Genomic DNA, 24643 nt, shown 5'->3' with positions numbered 1-24643 from the left:
CTGACCAGGGATAATACAGTAAATTGATTGTGTGGAAAGTTCGGTATGTGTATTGTTTATTATTTTTATTCAAGGAAAACAGAGTAACACAAATTAAGAATTTATTTTCAAATATTTCCTATATTTGCATCAAAATTTACTTTATAAACGAACTGAAATAAACCATACCAAAATGTATATAATTGATGCTCGGATTTCTGGTAAACTTAAAAACTGACTGTCGCTGATATTTTGAATATTCAAATTATAAAAATTTATAATTTTTAAAACTATATTTAATTTTAAACTGAAGTTAATTAAAAAAAAATTAGAAATGCATTTGATACACGCAATATACCGACACCAGGACTATCACATCCAAAGACTGCAGTTCCGACCTTGTTGTGGACTCATCAGTCTGGAATAGTGAATCACCGAGCTGGAGACCGAATTCATGTAATTGAAGCTGAGAGTGCCAACAAACTGACAGATAATGTAAATTTATCAGCATCAAATGTTATAAGGATGGTAACTTACTACTTAATATATTTGATGATCTATTTTAAGAATTCCTCAAAACGAGAGTACGTAAATTTAGAAATCATCTAAAACTAGGCACTACGTATGGTACGCATAAGGTAGGTGCGGGTAATAAGGCCTACCTAAAGGAGATTTGAAATAAAAAAAAAAAACTGAATCCGAATAAAAGAATTCTAATATAAATTAAAAAATCAGATCAGTTATATCAAGAAACTAATAAAAAAATCACCAGTTTTTTCAGAAAACAAGCATGAAATAAAACATTTTTTAAAACCTTGTCATTAGGCCTTATTATACTATTTTAGGATAATAAGGCCTAAGAACTTTAACACTCGTAAATAATTAAAATAAGCTTCTAACATCGATAATTGAGATCAATTGTAATATATATGCATTAATCATGCTTCAAGTCTTCAAAATGACAAAAAAATTCTATGTTTAACAACCGACTGAGCACTCAAAATTATTTTTGTCATAGACTGTCACACCAACGCATTCCTAATGATACCACTTGCCGCGTTTTAGATATAGTCTCGTGTCATCCATTGTATCCTCTCACAAGTGTGTGACAGTATCAAATAGAATCGTTTTCTTTAGAATAATTTCCTTCATTGACGGTTTACGTCTTTTTTATTTTCTTCTCGTTCTTGTTTCAGTCAAACAAATCTTTGATGACTGGGGTTCTCTGACAATTAATGGCTTTTTCCTAACAATTGGTGTTTTTTTTTTTTTTTTCATAATTTTCTCTGGTGTAGGCATAAGCTCCTGAAATTCTGTACTTTCTAATGAAGCGAGTCGCACATTGTCTTTTTCATCGTCTGAACTAATCCGTAAACCATGTGGTAAAATAAAATTTTTCAGAAGGTCTGCTTGGGGTACTACGATAACACTGAATCAGTTAGTAAATAGTCGTAACTACTTATAAACATCCAGAAAAAATTGAGAAAGATTTAAAATAAGATGTAAAACTAACAAACATTGTTGTAAAAACAAAGGAGTATAATAAGGCCTACGATCAAATGTGGTAAGCCTTATTAGCCGCTGACACTGTGTACAAAGAAGTAAACAAAAGTACAATAATTCGTTTATATATATAATTCAGACAGCAATGATCGATAGAGGCATTGACAATAGAAAACTGGAGTGCAAAACTATACATTAAAGCGTAATATTACAAAAAATATTTAACATTCAGTCAGACGATTTTTTATTATTCGTGTTGCACAACCGCTCCACGCAAGCGAATTGCGTTGCACTGGTCGCAACAAGTGAACAACATATCGCGACCAATATGAAGCGCCATCTATGAGTGTTAGCTACCTACGAGTTCATCCATGAGTGGATACGACCATTTTAAATTGTATTTTTGTTGTTTAGGCCTTATTAGCCGACAGGCCTTAATATTCAAACCTACTTTATATTCATTGTTCTTTTAAAACAAATAAAACATTTTTTTCTTGTTTTAAGACTACCAAAAAAAAAAAAAAACATCGAAACACAAACAACCAAAAATTTAATTCGAAGGTCAAGGTCCGCTGACCAATTTTAAACTAACGTATTTTTTTCTTAGATGGAGGAAGATGAAATTAAAATTGATATGAAGGGAAATATCTTCTTTCTTCAGATTTAAGATGAAAATCTCCAGATGAATTAAATATTTGCAAGCGTTAGAAAAAAAAAGTATTCATTGATACAGAAAAGAGCAACTTTATGGGCTTATTATCACGTAAGTGAGGGACTCTATTAATACGAGCTGCACAATCAAATTATGTTGTTATACCTGAACTTGATCTTGTTTTAAGAAGCACAGGGCAGGTTTACTTTTATGGAATGTATCCTATTGGAATGAGGTATTATTAGAAGATTAACCCGATTCGATTACATTGCAGTGTTACCTCATCATCAAATGCCGAACTACTAAACCGTAAAAGATCACTAGGTTCTGAAAATTTAACTATTTTTTTTTATTATCTCTAAGTGATATAAAAGTGCGTAACAATAACTTTCTGATATCACTTGAGTAGTTTTCTCTCAATCAAACAGTCATGTTTTCTCAGGTAATATACCAATTGAAATGACTTTTTTGCTTTAAGATTTTATGACTTTTACTAAGTTTTTAGCTTGTTTCCGCAAAGTTCATTTATCTCTCAATAAAAGGTAATTATTTTCAGAAAAGAAAATATAACAAAAACCTGGTTTCATTTCAATACGATCAATCAATCTTAGAATATAATTTCAAAAATTCGTTCATGTAGTCTGAATATCCTATTTTTAAGGTGGCATATTACTGTAAACAAGTTTTAATATTTTACTGCTTAGTTTAAAACGTTAGTTGAAAAATTGGTTTTCTAGACAGGACAAAACTTACTCTAAAATGCACATCGGTCACTTAAAAAATTCTATTCAGATATTTTCATAGACTATCAAAACTGAAGATTAATAATAGATGCTTTCATTTATATGTGAAAAAGAAAAAAAAAGGTACATGTAGCTATGTATACTCCCGTTTAATTGAAATTTTTTTTTTTTTTTTGAGTTTGAATTTTGTTTTTCACAAGCACGAACTGCGATATTATCTTACTCGTTGGGTCTCTTGTGGGTTCAAGTGAAAAAAACAAGAAATCGTTCTTGCTAAAAATAAAAAAACAAAATAAATAAATAAATAAAAAGTAAAATTAAGAAAAAAACATCAAAATTAACTATGAAAACGTCCGTGAAATTAAAAAATGAAAAAGGAGTAACAACATTTAAAAAACCTTTAAATATATTATTTGTAGTCTTTTCGCAGCAATTAATAATATTTTGCCACGTTTTCCAATTCATATTTAAAATAATAACAAAGGGGGCAAGACATTGGAAGAGACCGATGTATTAATTATTTTTGACTCTTAGTTGTAATACATTTTAACTTATACTACTAAATGCTATTCTCAATCTTCTAAAATTTTTCAGGTATTTGTTGCCGTAATTATGGTGTCTTTTGCTGCAGGATCATGGATACCTGAAGTAAGTAGAAACTTCTTTTGTTCCATTGTTCTACGTGGAGATCAAGTCAGTTTCAGTCTTTTATTTATTTATTTATTTTTCAAAAGCAAGAAGAAAAAAAAAACAGGAAAAAGTTTATTAATATCCTTTATTTTGATTACTTATATATATGGAGAGACGTGGTCAGTTTCACCCCTTGTTGAAAATCAAACAATGTGTGAAAGCAAGTGCAGAAGAAGGAAAAATTCATGCTTATCAGACACCTAAATTTCTGGAAACGCTGTTAGAATTAGTTCTCGTTATTAGAAAAAATGGCTATACATTTTTTTTTCAAAGTATTTACGTACTATTTTCTTTTTTTTTTTATTGTATTTTTTGCTACGTTTTGCATTTTTTTTATTGATAAATGTATAACCACTAACTTCAAAAAATGAGAATTAAGCAAAAATCGACAAAGTTTGAAATGATTCTTATTTTATTTTTCACTTCCTTCTAAGAAATAGTTTCTTGTGTTGTACTTCAAACTTATTACTGGACAACATAAAAAAGGAAAAGCATACCGGCAAATTAACTAATAAATATAATGATAAAACGCGCAAGCAATGGATTATTTTGAGAAAAAACAAAATTCCTAAAGTTGAGTCGTGCTTAAACTCTTAAAAGCAGTATCATCAACATACTGCAAATTAACATAAATTTGATTATATTATATATATATATATAAAATCTCAACGGGGTTTTTTAAAGAGATTATTTTAATCCCTATAATTATTGAACGTGTGTTTCAATCTTTAAACAATTATATGCATTACAATTAGTGATTAAAACTAGTTATACGTGATACTACAGAACTTTTTTTTAAATTCAATTAACTTGCATTTATACTGTATTATTTATATTATTGATATTTTCAGCCTGTGCATCATGCACCCAAACCTTACAAGTTTGGGTACAACATAAAAGACAAACATGGAGACCAATACAGGGAAGAAGTCGGTGATGGAACCAGTGGCGTGAAGGGCAGCTACGGATTCACCGATGCCAGGGGCGTCCACAGACGCGTCGACTACGTGGCGGACCATGCCGGATTCAGGGCTCAAGTCAAGACCAACGAGCCCGGAACAGCCAATCAAGATCCTGCTGCAGTCAAAATGATTTCTTCTGCTCCATATGCCGGACCTGAAGCCGGACTTTTGAGCACCGGACTTGTGGGTGCACCTGCTGTCTTAGGTGCACCAGGAATCGTTGGCACCAACGGACTGAGTATTGGATACGAAGGACAGGGATATAACGGACTTGGATACGGTGGTCTCGGATATGGCGGATTGGGATACGGGGCCGGACTTCTAGGAGGTTTAGGTTACTCTAGATACGGATATTAATTTATTTACCTCAAGTCGAACGAATCTTTCATGTATCGTTTGATGGTGAATGTTTCTATATTTCCAATCTGTGATATTTGTTTTGGGATACTATCATTTATTTTTATGCTATTTTGTTCACATTTTCGACATTCTACATTAATTTCCCTCTAAAATTGTAATAAGAACTGTTTTGTGTCACATGTTGAGCTTCATCTATCGCTCTGAAACTCTCACTTGCTTCAATTGTTAAATAAAAGTCTGTGCATTTAATTTATTTTATTGTTGCTCATTTCTTGACATTTTTTCAGTTTTTTTTAATTTAATAACATTGTGATCTATTCACTTTTTTTTTTTTGCTGAAAGATCGCTTTAAGATGATAAAATTTTTCCATTCGTTGCTCCATTAATTTGTAATATGAGTTTTATTGGAAACGATTAATCTGACTTAAAAAGTTATACAAAACAAACTAAATCCCGTTGGTTACGACGCTGTTAGTTTAAAAGAGAAAATCAGGCATTGATAACAATCTTAACTGACTAGAAAAACTAATTTAGAGGCCAATATCACCAAATATTATTGTAAACTGCATTTCCAATCCTAATGAAAGTACAGTATTTAAAATTACACGAATTAAGTAGAGTAAAAAAAAAAAGAAAGAAATAAGGCAGTCGAAAATTTCACGCTGAAATAAAACTAATAAATAATTTAATGTTCGATAAAATTAAGTGAAAATATTAATCTTATAAAAAAGAAAAGTTATCAGCTGTTGATATAGTATGTCGCGAAGTCTAACGATGTTCATTTAATTTTCCAGTAAGAAAGAACACATAAATTGCGTAATTGCTTTTAGCCATTAGCGATAGATAAATTTTTGTACCAGAGCACCACGATTCTACACTTTACACAATATTACAGGAATTTGTAATTGTAAAAACCTTAATAACAGTGTGTTTTGTCATGGTATTGAAAATTTAATAGAAGTTGGCACCAATGTCAAATCTTCCCCAAAAAAGAGCGCAAAAATGTAATTAAGCCTTTTATCTGGAATCTGCGCAAAATAATAGATAAAAAGTAATTAACTCTACTTCAACAACTGTTTAGAACTTTATCTTATCTTAAACACGGTTACAGTAGGAGAATTTTGAAGCATAAAAACATTTCCGTGCGAAAATCGGATTAATTTTAAGCTTTGATATAAAGGCTTGAATTAATTGCATATTTATTTTTTTGATCGCATGCACATAAAGCAGTTTTAAACACTAAAAAACAATTCAGAAACGTTTCTGGAAAATAATGTGCAGCTGACGTGCCCAATTTCTGCGAGTAAAACATCTCGCAAAAAGCAGGAACCTTTTTCCGCTAAGTGTCAGTAACCTTTCTGAAGAATTTGGAAATCTCCGCGGTAAACGTCAACCATGTCTCGTGAACCTTCAAGAAAAAATAGGTAGGTTTAATGAAATTGATTAGAACCTTCGTCATTTACCAAGTAAGCACTAGAAGCATTAATGCAGCCATGGCCAGAGCTAGGACAGAATTGCAAGTTATAATCACGAATCTCCCTCGCCTGCAACTCTTGCCTTGCAAATCTGCAGCTATCCAGTGATATATTCGCTCTCATTGGGAGTAATTCAGGAAACATTTTCGCAAAGATGCTTGATTTTACGGGGAAATAGATGAAAACCTTTGAAATCCTGAAATATTCCACGGAAATAATCAGTAACGTTTTGGTAATTTTTTACAGTGAAAAATAGTTCGAAATAGATACACATTAAGCAGGATATCTAGGTGATTTTAATTCTAACAACTGAAAACGGATTCCTAAATAAATATCAGTTTTAACTGCTGTATGACATTCGAAGTGCATTCGAATCTAGTCCAAGATTTCCTACAACTAAAACTTTGCTTTCTTACACATTCTGATGATTTCGTGTAATGTCTGACACAATTACAAAGAAGCTTTTTTTTTTTTTTTTTTGAGCAATCACGATTGCTTATTGCTTTCATTTGACTGTTTTGATGTCCTATGGTTTTATTTTCCCGCCAGCACCCTCTGCAGCATCAACGTCGACCGGAACCTCACTATGCTGCTCCTATAGCGAAAACCGTCTCCAGGTTGAGTCAATATCCCACACTTACACGCATACATACACGCACGTACACACATACACATACACCTACACACATACACAAACACATACACACACACAAACACAAACACATACACACACAAACACATACACACACGCATACATACAGACACCTACACATACACACACACAAACACATACACACAACTACCCACACATTCATGCCTGCACACAGACACAAACACATATGCCTACACACATATACACATACTCCGTCCCCACGCACACAAACCCTCATACACACAACTACCAACACTCATGCCTGCACACAGACACAAACATATATGATTACACACACACACATACCCTCTACACACAAACACACATACCCCCCACACACAAACACACACGCCTACATACACACACACACTCGTGATTGCGAAAAACATAATTTGAATTCAAGAGGTCAAAATTCAAATTATTATTATTTTTTTTAAACATGAGAACAACAAATAAATGCAGGCTTTATTCAGTTTCAGAGTTACAATGTAATATGTTACAAATACTTAGAGTTATACAGAAAACTGCAACTCATATTTGGCTAATCGATCGCTAGCGGATCTAAAGTTTTATCGGATTTTCTAGGACATGATCAGTCACCTTCTTGTCTTAGCCAGTACACTGTTATAACCAGAGGTTCCAGACGAGTGAATATATTCCCCCTAAGGTGAAAGCATGGTGACCAAGGGTGCCGTACTGGCCAGGAAGTAAAGCAGAGGTGCGAAAGTAGCAGACAGTCGTAGAAAGGGGTGCCAAAACAGCGAGCAATCGCTAAATGACTTGCTGGCGCATGCGCTTCCGGCATACATTCACCATTCAACCACTTCAATATAGCGGACGAATGATAGGTTGCACTACGCGTGGCTTCTACGTCTTTCACATTGAATGAAGTACACTATTGGATTAAATCTCAACTTTTGTAGGATAATTCTTTAAAATAACAAGTAAGTACAGCTTTTGATCACTTTGTAGCTTTTAGGGCTTTCAAACATAGTTAAAAGTACGTTTAATGCTTTTCAGTTACCGTTAGTCCGTTACGATACCGTAGTACCGTTAGTTGTTTATTTTCAGGTTACCGTTACTATCGTGAAAATTCCATCATTCACACAAAACGCTACTAAATGTATCTATCAGTATTTTCTTGAGTACTCGATAAGCAACATTTAATCACCGAAATAGTAACCGCAATGATATTTTCAATAACCAACAAGTGAGAACCGAAATAAAAATGATTCTTGTGTTTCGTGTAGCGAGCGCAAAAAATAAAAAAGAAATCTCTCTCCGTCTATCTTTTTCTTTTGCTTTTTCGTTCAAGTGTTTGAATCATTTCCTGTTAGCGGTTATTCGATAGTGTTAGGAGTTTCTTTAAATTTTTAACTGTCGAAAAATTTTATGCGCATTTTATTTTATTGTTATTTTGATTGAAATGTTGAACGTTTGAGAAACGATTTTGTTTTATCGTTACTTTAATATCCCAGAATATTTTTGGCTGTTCATGTAAATAATTCATAAGTACATCTACACTTTACTTTCGGTGCGGTTATTTCTCACAAATGATCATTAACTTAACTATGATTATTCAAATAATTACTCGTCTTTAACTTTAAATATATTTGTGACAACTCTTTGATACCAAATAAAGTCTGTAGATATTTATTGTTTTATTCATCTTTAATATTACTTTGTAAAACAAAAAAAAAAAAAAAAAAAAAAAAAAAAACTCATCAGTACGCAGAATTTTTTCACAAGTTTTTTACCGCCCCGAGAGTTATTATAATTATTATTATTTATTTTATTTATTTTTAAGAAAAGGATAAAAATTTCACAGGTTCGCAATGTTTTTCATTTGTTTTTACCGACCCGTAGGTCAAAAGAGGTTGAGAAACACTGATGTAGAGAACGATCAGATGAATTAAAGCAATGAGCACTTCTTAACTATGTTGAAAACTCTGAAATATGGTCAAATGCTGTAATTACAAGTTTTAATCATTTCCAGTACTGAATTCATGCAATGTGAAAAGTGTGCAAAACGTAGACTATCATGAATCAAAACAAAACTATTAAAAAAAGAAAAATACACAACTGTATTCAAAAACGCACACAATACGGGGGAGGGGGGAGGATCTACAGTAAGGGTGCCATTTCTCTCTCCGTAGGTTCATTCTTTTCACCCCGGCTGCCTACTTTTTGAAAGGTGCCTGTTTTTCACCCTAGTTAGAGGTGAAATTTCGGCTCCGTATTGGGTGCCGCTGGTGAACAAGCGTTTCACCCCTGAAAGGTGCCGAATGCAACCTGTAGTTTTAACAGTGTATGCAATACTAGATTCTCGGCCCGGCACTTGTTGAGTTTATGTTGAAGAATATCGTGTTTTTCTTCAGCCGGACCGCAAATCCATAGTGCGAGAAATAATAAGAGATTTAAGGCAAAATACTTTTAAAAGATTTATTGCAGCATAACATGAAAACAGGAGACAAATATACAGTCAGACCTCGATATATGGTCACCCGCTTAGAAGGTCACCCCGCATATAAGGTCACTTTTCTAAAGTCCCGGCTTGCTGAATAGGAATTCTATGTTATGTATTATCGGATATATGGTCAGGTCATAATACATTAATCGCTTATAAGGTCACTTTTGTCTGACTTCTTCTTTAAATGATTTCATTGCCTAATCGATTCACTTCCAAGAATTTTACGCGATAAACGATCCTTAAAAAGTGAAAAGTCATTTTTCCTATTAACGTAATAAATTAACAGTAGAAAGTGAGTGTTACGACAGTGATACTAAAATATGAAGCAGTAACGTGAGCACTCAGTCTGTACATATCGCAATTTTTTACCTGTCATTAGAAGCTGAAAAAAGTTTTCAGAAGATACTTAGAAATTGTGCTTAAACTAAAGAAAAAACGCGTCAGTCCTGTATTAATGTAATTTTAAGCGAGGTCAGTTGCACATCAGTTCTTTGCTTAGGCATATTTGAATGCAGTTTTATTCTAAATGGAAGTTTTAAAAAAGCATTTCAAAATTTCTTATTAATTCCAAAAATTTCAATTGGTTCAAATCAATTCAACTATTATAATTTGATTAACTGATGTTTTTGGACGTATTAAATTTTGAAAAGAATTAATGTATACATCCTTGTAAATACATCCTTATTTATTACTATCCCTCTTTGAAAGTTGATTTTCCTAATCCCGAAACACATGTGTTTCATAACGTTTTCTTCTCCTAATTTATGAATATTCGGTTGTTTTTACAACGCTGAACTTCTGGGAGGGGCATTAAGAAGGAAAATAGGATTCCTTTTAAATATCGACTTGCAAAGAGTTTCATCACTTTGAAATTGATGAATATTTTTTGATGAAATCCTCCAGTGGCGTACGACCCAAGCCGCATGCAACATCGACGTAGTGTATGAAGATGAATAGAATAAAAACTTAAACATTATGCTTGGCCTATTTTTCATAGACGATATGTTTTATGTTGTCTCGTTTGTCTTCGATTATTTCTTTATTTTGAATTTCTCATTTAACTGATATTTCAACTTTTTCTTCGATGTTTAATAAATTTAAACATAAAGATAATGTGCTTTTTTATTTACAACCTGCAACAGCTTTTCAAAATCAATATTAAAGTCAAAAGCTACTTTTTCAAGTAAAAAGTTTTATTTTATTGCAGAAACCCGTCAAGTACAAAAATGTAAAAAAATTTTGCAAAAAAAAAAAAAAGTTTAGAAGTAACTCTAAGCCTTTTTTTTGTTTTTGAAATCAATAAGAAACATTTTACATTTTTTCCACACCAAAACCTTCACGTGTTTTAAAGTTAGGCAGTTTTTTTTAGTTTTCTAAAAATTTAAAAAAGTGCACTTGACGGGTTTCTGAAAGAAACGATTCAATTTTGAAACTTGAAGTTTTGAAAGTAATAACTTGGCGAGAAAGCGCTTCCATAAATCTACTTAAATAGAGAAATGGAAATCCCTTAGCAAATGTCCGAAATAAAACGGAAGTACAACACGTCAAGGCACGTGCGGTAAATTTATTTTACAGACTACTTTGTCGGTAATCTGACGACCAAACGGCACGACCTTGAGGGTCTCGGATTTGGACAAAATACTAGCTATAGGTCCATTCCCACTAAAAATGAACCCAGGTAAAGCGATGTGACTGCATAGGCTGCAACGAGTGTCCAATGTTGCTAGTTTGGCCCCAGAAATGCAATGGCGTTTCCATTGGAATTCCAGACTTCGACACTATGTTCGATCCCAACTCCTTTGGCATCTTTTGTTTGTAAATTGAGTATTACGTATTTATTTACGAGCATTACCTAAGTTATTTGAAAAGTCGAAACGATCTCGTATTTTTGCTTTTTTGTGTGCCATGTGCAGTAAATCAGAGCTTTTTCTCCTCTCCCACTTTTTTCTTATCAATGTGGATTATCTTTGATAGCAGACGATAAATATCCAGACAAAGTAAATGTTTTTATTAGCAAACGATAAATACCTTTTTTTGGCTGCCGATTAAATAAAACGAAAATAATTAGTTTTCATTTGCAAACGATAAATATCCTGTAACTATGCTATTTGGGCATTCAAAATAGAATAGAAATTATCAAAATTGAAAACAGTAGCCAATTTTAATTTGTGAACCGCGTATTAAAAATATTATTCAACGTAAGTAACTCAAAGGTAAGCACGCAAACGGCGCATACTGCAGTACAGTAGCAGAAAAAGGGATAAAAATGTGAATTTTAAAGGAAACTCCATTGCATTTCTGGGTCCAACTTATCAACTTTGAACCCCCATTGCCCCCTATGCAGTCAGACCGCTTTGCCTGGGCTCATACTTTGTGGGAATTGACCTATATTTAGAAATTTGTCAAAATCCGTGACCCTCAAGGTCGTGCCATTTGGTAGTGAGTTTCAATGAGTGTACACTGCAGATCTGCTTCAAGCTTGGTTATTGACTATTCCAGACAGATCAGTACATAACAAGGACGAAACTAGATGTCATAAACGGGCAAAAATATTTTGACAGAAATTAAATTCAATGAATAATTTATAGTAAAATTTTTAGTAAGTGTAAAGAGTTCAGGGTATATAGAGTCTGGTGGGGTAAAGTGGTCATGCATCAAATAAAAGACCATATTGCTGAAATTAATGGAGGAATGGGGATACAATTATTATTTTAAATTTTAATAAGCAGGTTTAATTCAAAATTTTAACACTGGAAATACTTAATTTGGTGAAAAATGCCATTTTATTTGCAAATGAAAAATCTAAAAAATTGAGTTCCTTTTTTAACCCCTCTTGGAATTTTTGCTAATAGAATTTCCATCAGATTGTAATTACAATACATATAAAGATTGAATTAGTGCAAGATTGTAGTCCTATAACGTTTAACAAATTTTTAGTCTTTTTTTCTGTAACTTCAGCTTACAAATTATTCTAGTAAAATAATTAATGCTCCAAAAACACTTTTGTTAAATACCAGTGAAAAGTAGAACTTTGAACTAGAAGTATTTCGTCTTTTTTTTATTTTAAAGAAAGTAACATTTTTCAAACTATCTTTAGGTGTAATAATTTTATATATAATTTAGGTAATTTAGACACTATTCAAATGCTATATTTAATGTATTCGTAAAGAAATAAAACATTAGAAATGTTCACACTTTCCCTGATCATATTGTTGAAATCAAGAAGTCAAATATGATTAAAACTCTTGGTGAACAAACTTTCGATTATAATTAACTATCACAAATTTAGTTATTTAACTAAAGTCAGTTTCTTTAAAAGAACTAGGTGTGTTGAGCATCACAAAGTATGGTTGTTTATGATGTTTTATGTCTATTTCTTTTAACTATGACCACCTTACTCCACCCCAATTCATCAGCACAAGGTATGAAAAAGAAAATGTTATAATATTATTTACAGAGGGTGGCCAAATTATTGTACTCAAGAAAACTTTTCTGTATTTTTATTGTTTTTTATTTTTGTTACATAGCTTTATTATTTGAACACATTATACAGTTTATTTACAAGTTTAAAGTTTATTCTGGCAACATTTTACTTTTTTAAAAAATATTTTAAATGTGATAGACGTCAATGTCAGTGTCAGTTGAAATTTAAAGTTACAAGCTTCTTGTGAGTGTGAATTTTGAAAAAAAAAATAAAAAATAAAAATAATAACGATTTTATATGTAATACTAGATAACTCAAATAGCCATAGCATGCTACGCTACATCTAAGTCGTGATAGCAGCAAAATGCGGAGTTACTAAATGTTAAATATTAATTTTTTTTCTATTTATAGTAACGATCAGAAGGTACTTTACGATTAATATGTTTAATTCATATTTTAAATAAACTGTAAAATGTATTCAAATAATAAAACTATGTAACAACAACAAAAAACAATAAAAATACGGAAAAGTTTGTTTGAGTGTAATAATTTGGCCATCCTCTGTAAATCATTTTTTTTCTAACTAAAATTCAATGCCAATGCAAAGTGTTCTTTATTAATGCAATGTAAAATAACAACAAAACATGTGATGTTTTTTCTCGCTCAAATTCTTGCATTTATTTTCTACCTATAATGAAAAACCTGGATTTAACTTTCGAACCACCAGACCCTACATACTTGAACAGACCCTGTTTTGTTTTGATAAATAATTTGAGAATTTGATTTTTTTTAGCTGATGTAAGACGTTAATCACGTTACGGTTATAGTTATCTTGGTAAAATATATACAGAAAACTCCCGATTATCCGCGGAATAGGGTGGCACTGTAACCGCGGATAAGCGAAAACTGCGGATAATCCGAAGAATAGGTAAACAATGATACCACTGTATAAATTAACTAAGAAATATAAAGAACATTCATACACATACATTTAAATTATAGCTAAAACCATTGCTACATTGCTTCTGCTAACATTCAATGTAAAAAATAAGCATTTGTAAAAGCTAAAAATGAACAATAGCACAGTGCTAAGTTTAAAAAACATTTAATGGCCCATATTTTTTTTAAAGAAATTATGAAAAGACCCGCGGATAATCCAAACCGTGGATAAACTTACCACCGATAATCGGGATTTTACCGTATTTTTAATATTTAGAAAACAAATATTTAGAGAAACACAGAAAAAAAGTAATTTTATGAATTCAGTACCACGTAAAAGAGGGTCTGCACTAATACGAGTTGCATTTTAAAAATAGGTTACCGTGTGAAAATACTTGAACTTGATTTCTTTTTTTTTTGAATGGCAACGGGACAGGTTTCTCTTTCTGGAATGTATATCGACCATTTGGAATCAGGTATTATTAAAAGATTAACCCGTTTCGATTACAGTGTTACCTCATCATCAAACGCCGAACTACTAAACCGTAAAACATTATTAAATTCCAAAGAATTATCTAATTCACTAAAATTTTTTTTCTAAGTCATATAAAAGAGCGTAGCAATACCTTTCTGATATCACTCGAGTCGTTTTCACTCAATCAAACAGTCATGTTATCTCAGGTAACTATAACCAGCAAAATGTTTTCTAATGCTTTAGATTTTTTAAAATGGGACAGTTACTATAGTTATTAGCTATAGATAGAGAAAAACATGCTAACAAAATTAAAAGAATTTAATATTTGTCCTGGCATTTTTTAAAAACTATTTTAGCTTCTACTCTTTCATAATTTTTACTTCCTTTTACAAAAAAAGAAGTATCGTATTCGCGAAAAAATTTTCACGCAAAAATCGGCCTTAATTTCCATTTTGCTCACCCTCAAATGAATGTTGTGGTTTTTTTTTCAACCCGACGAACGTACAGACACCCGAAATATCCATTTTGATGATCCCCCAGTTAATTACAACGAGTTTTCTGTATACGAGTTACGTCTGTATGTACGTATGTATGTGCGTATGTATGTTGCATAACTCAAGAACGGAATGTCCTAGAAAGTTGAAATTTGGTACATAGACTCCTAGTGGGGTCTAGTTGTGCACCTTCCTTTTTGGTTGCATTCGGATGCTCCAAAGGGGGTCTTTTGCCCCTTTTTGGTGGTAAATCATTGTTAATTTCGATGTAATCTCAAGTGGTGTTATAATTTGGCGGACACTTGGCGACCAAAAGACTGGCGATATATCGCCAAGTTTTCTCGCCAGCTTGGCGACAAGTTTGGCGATTTGTTTCATTTTTTTTTAAAATCTGGTTTTAATTTGGCCACTGTTAGGGATATTTAGAGAGTAAACTATTGAATCATATTAAAACTGCCAATAATGGGGGAATGACATTAAATTGGAGTAAAAGGAAGTCATGTGATGCACACATCTGCTCGTTTTTCTGGAAAGTGTAAATGAGCAATCATATATATATTGTTTCTCAAAGTTGTTTTTTTGTGACAACGCCATAACTTCGTCTGTAATTCATCAAAATTCATAGATAAGGCACAATGCGATTTTTCCGAATCAGGGCAAAAACTTGAAAATGCCGCCCTTACCCATCTTTATTCATGATTTTGTAACTAATTTCCTTAAAAAAAATTAAAAAAAAAAACTGAAACGGGGGGAATTCGCCGACCCCGAGAAGTTTCCGCCCGAGGCAAGTTCCCCGACTTGCTCCCCCCTAAATCCGGCACTGGTAAGGTATTATTTTAATGATTTTGTTTTTCACCACTGCTGACGAAAAATAAACAGAAATCTCCCATTGTATAGGTTTTCAAAAAGAAATAGGCTATTATGTTTTCTATTAAGTTTTTCTTTAATGTATAGTGTCCCTAAGTTAGGTTATGTGGCTCAGATGGCCAAAGCGTCGTGCTAAAAACTCGAACATGGTGGGCTCGATGCCCCCATGGGTTTCGTCATTTTGAATGAGTTCTTTTCTCTCGGGTTGATGTTGATACAAATTTCCGAGAATATAAAATCTAAACTCACAGCAGAATTCTGAATCACAGCTGTACTGTTGTATTGAAATCAGAAAAGAAAACATTTTATTAGCAAAGCAAATCGTATTTTCAGGAATAATAATAATTTATAATAGATTTTTTTTTTGGTTCTTCTTTAATACTTCATAAAACTACAAAAGTAAGGCATCGTTTTATTTTACTTTTCACCTCTATCTTCAAAAAAAAAAAAAAAAGCAATTTACATCGTGACAGTTTTTTGAAAAATTACAGATTTTTGTCTTACCACTGTCAAATGCTTCGTAGAAGGTCAACTAGATATCTAAAATTGTGTTTTTTTTTCAGGTTTGTTTCGTCGTAGTTATGGTGTCTTTTGCAGCAGGATCATGGATCCCGGAAGTAAGTATGAGATGTTTTTATTTTTTGTTTCATTGTTTTATTCTTATGAGGAAAAAAGTTGCAAATACCTTTTATAGTTTATTTCTCTGAAAAAGCAAATACAACCGCTCGGATTTGTCAAAAAAGTTCATAAGGTTGCAGCTCGCGTAAATAAATGAAACACCTTTGTAGCTTAGGCGTAAGGCTACAGTTTGCTTCATTTTATACTGTGCGTTTTCCAGAAACCATTCTAAAAGTTTTTTGCTCTTTTATTATTAATAAATAAATAGACATAAACTTCAAAAGAATGATTATGTAGTTTAAAAGAAACGAATCTTCCATGCCAAATAAGTGACGATGAAGCTTAAACTTTATTTTTATTTTCTTCTGAGATATAGTTTCTTGTGTTTCATTTTTCCTTCAAAAGGAAAAACAGAAAGGAGTAATAAAAATGGTTTAAGCAATTTTTCCCTTGGTAATGATTATTCACAAAATTTTGTCTCGAAATTCTTATCGTGCTGATATTTTAATGCAGAGAATCCTCAGTGTAATAGCAAATTGACCTTTACTAGATAGAAAGTGCATTTAAAAACTCCTAAAAAAATAAAAGCAAGGCTTCTTAGAGAGATTTTAGAAGTAATGCTTATTTCAATCTTTCAACATTTGCATACATTTGAATAAAATGCTTGCAGTTATTGTAGTTATGTACCATACTTTCAAATTTCTGCACTTTTCTTTTATTTAAAAAAAAATTCACCTTTTGTTGAGGAAAACTTAACCTGGCAGAGACGTAATAATACGATTAGGATTTGTGTAGTCTTTACAATGCTGCCGGGTTAGGTTTGCCCCAACTATAAAGTAATATTACATTATTAATATTTTCAGCCTGTGCATCATGCGCCCAAACCTTACAAGTTTGGATACAACATAAAAGACAAACATGGAGAACAATACAGGGAAGAAGTCGGGGATGGTGCCAGTGGCGTGAAGGGCAGCTACGGATTCACCGATGCCAGGGGCGTACACAGGCGCGTCGATTACGTTGCCGATCATGCCGGATTCAGGGCTCAAGTCAAGACCAACGAGCCAGGAACAGCCAATCAAGATCCTGCTGCAGTCAAAATGATTTCTTCTGCTCCATATGCCGGACCTGAAAGCGGATTCTTGGGCGCCGGAATTGTGGGTGCACCTGTTGTCTTGGGTGCACCAGGAATCGTTGGCGTCAACGGCCTGGGTCTTGGGTACGAAGGGCAAGGCTATGCCGGATTCGGATACGGTGGCCATGGATATGGTGGTTTGGGATACGGTACCGGACTTCTTGGAGGTTTAGGTTACGCAAGATACGGCTATTAAGTCATTTACCTCAAATAACTAAACGAATCTTAAGTGTGCTTATTTGGTGATGAATGTTTTTCCATTGCTTATCTGTGATCTTTGTTTTGGGATGCCTTTTCTTTAATTTATTGTTCTGCTTACTGTTTAAATTTTCAGCGTGCTACATGTGTTACTTCTAAACCTGTAAATACTCGTAGATCAGTCTCGTGTCATGTGTTTTGTTTCATTGAATTTGCTTACCTCATTGCTTCAATACTGCAATAAAATCTTTTGCATTTAAAAGTTTCTGTAGTTTCTTGACAAAATCTGATTCACACTCAGTTTTTTTTTTTTTAATTTATAGAGTTGAACTATTGAAAATTGCTATTAGTATTTTCATTTGAGTTTCAAGACATATTTGCAAACAATATCTGCATTGAATATTTTTCTAATCCTTAACATCTAGAGGGATACTTTGAGAACAAAAAAACTTTTCAAAAATAAATGTATGAATAAAATGTAATTGAAATAAATTAAAAGATAAAATACAATATCATTGAAATAAATTAAAATATAAAATACGATACATAAATAAAAAAAATAAAAAAATACTGAGCAAATAAATAAATATAAAACAAAAAGACATATGTAAAAAACCCTTTTTCCATAACGTTGCTACGTGTTTCACTGAATAGGGTTAATACGTCAGTTTAAAATGAACCTGATGAATACCTCGTTTATCCGGCCCCCATTTATTCGGATAATATTTGTAGAGTAAATACTGATTATATTCACTAAAATAAGTATGAACAAATTATGATACCAAGAACGGAACTATGAATGTGCCAAATATTTGCTCGTATTTCGATAAAATGTATAATTCCTGCATAAGTTGAAGTAATCTAACAAGCAATATGGAGTATTTGGAGTGTGAGCTCGACACCACTGCAGCTACACTACAAATGTTTAAGTATTTGCAAGCGGCAATCCTATGTAATTTTGTTACAATGCATCGTATTTTGCTGTAATTAAAGCTAAGTCTGCGTAATAACAAATGTGCCATGCTCAGTACCCATATTGCGTTTGAGTCCAGTTAGTCCAGATAAAAAAAACCCTATTACATTTAACCCGCACGGATTAATGAAAAATAATAACATAAATAATTTGCTGACAATGAAAGTAGTGTGGTTTTTAATGCGAAACCTTAAAAATTCAATTCATATGATTCAGATTTCTTAGCGCGGCTTTTAAAAATCATTTTAGCGTGATTATTAATTCTTTTACTGTTAGAACTTTTTTTTATTTTAAGATGCTGTTTTTTTAATATTGGGATTTTTTTTATAGAACATTTTTCTATTATTATTGCCTTTTAAGATGTAACGAGCATTTTAAACTTTAATAAAAATTACATCTCATTTTCTCTTAATTTATAAATTTTAATATAATTTTGTTTACATTTAAGAAAGAAGTAGCATTAAATTAAAATTGTGTTAAACATAAATGTTTATCATTTAAAATTGATTTCAAACAACAAAATATGATTATCTTATGCCAAGAAAAACAAAGTGATAGAGAACAAGAAGAATCAAATTCAATTTGCTATGGTTTATTTTTCAGTAAATTTCAACCATTACTGTATTTTATTTTGGAAACACTTTAATTAGAGCTATTTTGTCTTGTCAAAAATTTAATCAGATAATTTTACAAGAGGCAAACTGAAGAACAGAGTTGCAATTTTTTTTCTTTCATCATACAAATTCGAATCAGACTATGTAAAAAACTATTAAATATGCTGATAAAGTATTAGCAGCCATACAGAGACTTCCAGTACATTAGCTTTTCTATTAAACAAATTTTTAGTAGTTTGCAAAACAATAAAAATAATAATAAAAAAAAAGGATGTAGACTGAAAATGTCACAAGAGGAAAGGAAAATACATAGTTAAAAGTGAAATTGATAAAAAATTTTCTTTCTTCAGTGAGAAAAATCATTACCTCAGAAATTTTTTTCTTTCCGTTGCCAAAACTTAAAAATAAAAAATGTACACCTAAATAAACTATTTTTATTAAAAATAAAATCGTCTGCAGCTCTTTCTAATGACACACTCTGAATGTCCTTTTATTTTCCGTCGTCAAAAATAATAAATAAATTCTTCCGTAGATATTAATGTTAAAAAATTTAATTCTTCATTTTGAACATTTGTTTTTGAGCATGTTCATTGTCATGAGCCTTTTTTAATATATCCTCGCTTAGATCTAACGAGACTACTCCTTCAAAAGTTATTTGGAGAAAGGCGCAGACAAAACGTCAGACCGGCAATTATTAATTTTCCTTACGTCAAAACATTCCTTTCCAATTTTTAATTTTTTGATGCTTACCATTTTTTTAAAATTTATTATTATTATTATTATTATTATTATTATTATTATTATTATTTTGACTAGTTTTCGTTTTTTTGCGATATTTTTACGATGAATTAAGCTGCCTTTCTTGACATTGTTCATTTCTTTCATTTTTACGGGGAAGTTGGCTGAAAAACAAAACAGCAAACCTGGCGGTGATAGAACGCAATTGTTCGATTGCGTTCAAGGAAGAAAATAAGCAAGTAGCCAAGTTAAAAGTAGGTACGCCAAGATTTCATTCTTTTTCTGCTGCTTGTTAGACTTCATGGTCTCTATAAAATAATAAATTTCCTTCTTTCTTTTTTTAAATGCTAGTTATAACGAATTATCAAAATAAAGTAATAAAGACAGCAAAATCCGACATAACGAGAAAAAATTATCAAAATAACAGCTTTTTTTCTTAACTATCAATGAGTAGAGCAGATTTTTTTTCCTTTTGCATTTCGATTTCCATTTTTTTTTGATTCTATAATTTAAAAAGAAATTTCGAATATAGAACCAATAAATTTGTTTTACACAACCTTTTTTTTTCTTCAACTGGGATAATTTTACACACAATCATGAAATATTGCTATGAAAAATAAGTAGATTGTATAAATAAAAACAACATGCAATTAACTTGCAAAAAAACTCGCTTCAAATTTGCAATTTGTTAAAAATAGTAATTACACTTAAATTAGACCTTTGTAAAGTTTTTGTGTAATATATTTGTTAAAAAGGAGTACATAGGATTTGCTTAAGGAACTTCCATGCTAGACTGTAACTTTGAATCATGTGATTCAACTTTGCACCACTTCATATTTCGTGAAATATTAGATTTGAAAAGAAATTGCTGACGACCCTATGCTACATTCTGTTGGCAAGACAATTATAACATCTTTCTACTTTTTCAACAATTCTACTTTTTCAACTCTATAAAATATATGTGAAAATAAATGTGACACTAGTTTTGGCAAGAAATGTGCAAGAACACAAATTTTTGAATGTAAAAACTTTTATTGCAGAATTGAAGCCATGAGTTAAGCAAATTCAATGAAACTAAACACATGACACGAGACTGATCTATTTACAAGTTCAGAAGTAACACATGTAGCACGCTGAAAATTTAAACAGTAAGCAGAACAATAAATTGAAAAAAAAGGTATTCCTAAACAAAGATCACAGATAAGCAATAGAAAAACACTCATCACCAAATAGGTACACTTGAGATTCGTTCAGATATTTGGGTAAATGAGTTAATAGCCGTATCTAGCGTAACCTAAACCTCCAAGAAGTCCGGCACCGTATCCCAAACCACCATATCCAAGGCCACCGTATCCGAGTTCGGCATAACCTTGCCTTTCATATCCAAGACCCAGGCCGTTGACGCCAACGATTCCTGGTGCACCCAGGACAACAGGTGCACCCACAATTCCGGCGCCCAAGAATCCGCTTTCAGGTCCGGCATATGGAGCAGAAGAAATCATTTTGACTGCAGCAGGATCTTGGTTGGCTGTTCCGGGCTCGTTGGTCTTGACTTGAGCCCTGAATCCGGCATGATCGGCAACGTAGTCCACGCGTCTGTGGATGCCCCTGGCATCGGTGAATCCGTAGCTGCCCTTCACACCACTGGCTCCATCACCGACTTCTTCCCTGTATTGATCTCCATGCTTGTCTTTTATATTGTATCCAAATTTGTAGGGTTTAGGTGCATGATGCATAGGCTGTAAATACCAATGATGTCAATAAAACACTTTAATGTAATTAAAACTAAATTTACAAACTTGAAAGTATGTTTAGTAAAAAAAGGTCAAAAGTTTTTTTATATAACTGGAAGTAGTTAAAAAAAAATTAAAATGTTGAAGGATTGAATAAGCGTTACATTAAAAAGTCTCTCTATAAAGTCTTCTTTTAATTGCCTTAGCTGGTATCAAATATTTCCAATCTCAAGTAAATGCTAGGTGGAATTTACTCTGAGGATCTTCCTTTTCATAATATCAGCGCGATATTAATTTCAGAATCAAGTTTTGTGAATGATCGTTAACATGAGAAAATTGGCCTTAGATTTATTCCTTACGTATGTTTTCCATATATTTATAAGTGTAAAATGCAACACTAGAAACTGTTTCTCGGAAGAACTAAGTTAATGCCATCGGTGGTACATATCTGTCATAAAATTTTTTTTTTCAAATGTGTTCTCAAACTTTATATATATTCATTCTTTTAAGACTAATTTTTATACATTTTATTAATAAAAGCAGGCAAAAAATACTGAAACATTTTCAGCAAGAGGTCTAAGGGGCTATTCATTAGTTACGTAAGGGTCCCGAGAGGGAGGGAGGGTTAGAAAAATCTCTACATATCCTTACTTGGGGGAAGGGGGGGGGGAGGTTCAAACCCATTCGCACGTAACTTTTCCAAGTCTATATTTGGCATTAGAAATCGTGCGGTCAAGTGTTTTGGCCGGGATGATATATTTCATTTTCGTCTGGAAGGTGAAAACGTATTAGGATGAGTAGTTTTTTATTTGTTTTACAAAGAATGAATAGTGTGAAGTGAAAAAAAGAATTGCAGTATGTATGGCATGTTTTATTTTTAATTTGTATCGCATCATATGCAAACGAATGTCGAAAAAAACATTCAATCTAAATTCCAACTTTTTAGTAAGTATTTCTTTACACAAAAAGATTTAATTAACGATTCCTGTGATCTAAGATTCGTTATTTTATTATTTTGAAAAACGAAATGGAATCTTACGTAAGAATAGGGGGGAGGGGTTTGCAAAACCTTACGTACCCTTACATGGGGGGGGGGGGTCAAAAATTGCCAAAATCATCCGTACACAATTAATGAATAGACCCTAAGCTGTGAAAAGAGCTAATAACGAGAAGTACAATTTTAGCAGCTTTTTTGACAACTTCAGGCATTTGCATTTACTTCTACGGGGGAGAAGGCGAAAAAAGGTTTTTTCCTCTTTTTTTCTTTACTGAACAAATAAATAAAATAAAAAAAAGAAAAAAGCATATAGTTACTTCAGTTACCCATGATCCAGCTACAAAAGATACCATAACTGCGACAAAAAATACCTGAAAAAACATAATTTCCGAGAATCATAATTGATAACGTTAAGCAGCAGAAACAAAAATATGTTACAAGGAAGAGTCAGTGTATCACAAATAACTGAAAAAAAATTATACAAACATTTACTAAAATTCATTATGTTTTTTTTTTTAAGTTTTTTTTTTACATCTAGTTGAAATATTTAAAAACGTAGTTTAAATATTTCTACCGTTATTATTATTCGTAACTAAACCTTAAGTTTCAATGAGATAAGCTGAAAAACGTTTCAAAATATTCGTATTATCATTTTCACTCTGAGACAAGCTAAAGCAACCGAAAAAATTCCACGATTTACGCCCCAATTTGAAATATACAAAGGATACATTAAGTCTTTTAAATTTTGATAGTGTGTGCTTTTCTTTTTACAAAAATATTCATAATTAATATTCTGATTTTTCCCTTTTTGCGAGAGTATTTTTAATTTTTCGCTATTTTAGGAAAATATCCTTCCAGATTTTTTTAATCTGAATTATATGAATCATGTAGTTGGTTCAGTGGTTCTCGGTTCGTCCAAACAGTTAAACCACGTATAGTAGTTGGTAGGGGGACCCTCCTCGATTTTAATGTATTTTCGGTTCATTGCAAATAGAAAGATGTTACTTAAAGCACGTTTGAATTTTTTTTTGAATTAACTCCACTTACTTGTTTAACTTCATACACCAATTTCAAAGAAACCACAAGCTTAGGTTTAAATATCATCAGATAATCAAAATGAGTCTTCATATGGTGGTTTTGGCAAAGTTTGCTTTTAACTGATACAGTCAAATATGAGATAATATGTGGTTTGCTTCTTTTTAGCTTGAAAATTTACGGTTTATAGTTAATGTAGAATAATAACTGTTTTCTTTAAAACATGAAAGTATGCTTGAAATTGGAAAAAAAAAAGAATTTTTCATAAATATAGTTTAACTGAAGCTAGAAGCAAAAAGTATATCAATAATTCCCTTCCCAAATTTTTCCCCATTTAAATCTTTAATTGCTCTTAGTAAAAAAAGCAAAATCATTAAAAAAAATACGTTATTAAAATGTAAAGCAAATGAAGACATTTTACTGGTTATAGTTACCTGAGAAAACATGATTGTTAAGTTGAGCGAAAACTACTCAAGTGGTATTTGAAAGGCATGGTTGTGCGTTTATATACTCTGGGAGATTTTTAAGAGAATTAGACAATTCGTCCGCATTTATTGATCTTTCACGGTTTAGTAGTTTGGAACTTGATGAAGAGGTAACATTGAAATCGAAACGGGCTAATCTTTTAATAAGATTTCATTCCAATAGATCGATATACATTCCATTAATAGAAACCTGTCCTGTCGTTATTCAAAGAAGATCAAGTTCAAGTACGTTCACAGAATAGCAGTTTTTGACAATGCAGCTCGTGTAGTCACTCTATTGGTAATAAACTAAAATTATTACTTTATGTATGTCTGGGATTATTTGTTTTGTAAATATTAGAGAAAAAAAGGTGTGCAATGACACTAACAATATCTTGAATCAACTAAATAAAATATCAGAATGCTTTTAAAATTTTTCAAACATACTTGGCT

The 24643-nt window shown here is 32.0% G+C and overlaps 2 protein-coding genes across 2 annotated transcripts in view; one reads left to right on the top strand and one right to left on the bottom strand.

Moving 5' to 3' along the window:
* Window positions 1-24643, top strand: part of LOC129220098 (uncharacterized) — a 98445-nt gene that overhangs the window by 62389 nt on the left and 11413 nt on the right. The window contains exons 9-14 of the mRNA XM_054854442.1: window positions 407-507; window positions 3472-3525; window positions 4419-4863; window positions 13704-13708; window positions 16249-16302; window positions 17167-17616. Coding sequence (XP_054710417.1) covers window positions 407-507; window positions 3472-3525; window positions 4419-4863; window positions 13704-13708; window positions 16249-16302; window positions 17167-17616 — 1109 coding nt within the window. The remainder of the gene's footprint in view (window positions 1-406; window positions 508-3471; window positions 3526-4418; window positions 4864-13703; window positions 13709-16248; window positions 16303-17166; window positions 17617-24643) is intronic.
* Window positions 21233-24172, bottom strand: LOC129226874 (adult-specific rigid cuticular protein 15.7-like). Its single transcript, XM_054861506.1, has 2 exons — window positions 24113-24172; window positions 21233-21700 (listed from the first exon to the last, which is right to left on the bottom strand). Exons 1-2 carry the CDS (start codon window positions 24170-24172, stop codon window positions 21233-21235), a joined length of 528 nt encoding a protein of 175 aa, XP_054717481.1.

This window comes from Uloborus diversus, chromosome 1 (assembly GCF_026930045.1).
Source record: "Uloborus diversus isolate 005 chromosome 1, Udiv.v.3.1, whole genome shotgun sequence".
Taxonomy (NCBI): domain Eukaryota; kingdom Metazoa; phylum Arthropoda; class Arachnida; order Araneae; family Uloboridae; genus Uloborus; species Uloborus diversus.
Note: the sequence above shows the minus strand (reverse complement) of the source record. Positions and strands in the feature narration are given on the sequence as shown.

Excerpts from the sequence above, each read along its gene's own strand:
- LOC129226874 (XM_054861506.1), bottom strand. The coding sequence starts at position 24,172 with ATGTTTTCTCAGGTAACTATAACCAGTAAAATGTCTTCATTTGCTTTA. Across the intron at positions 21,701-24,112 it reads TTGCTTTACATTTTAATAAC|CCTATGCATCATGCACCTAA; the intron begins GTATTTTTTTTA and ends TGGTATTTACAG.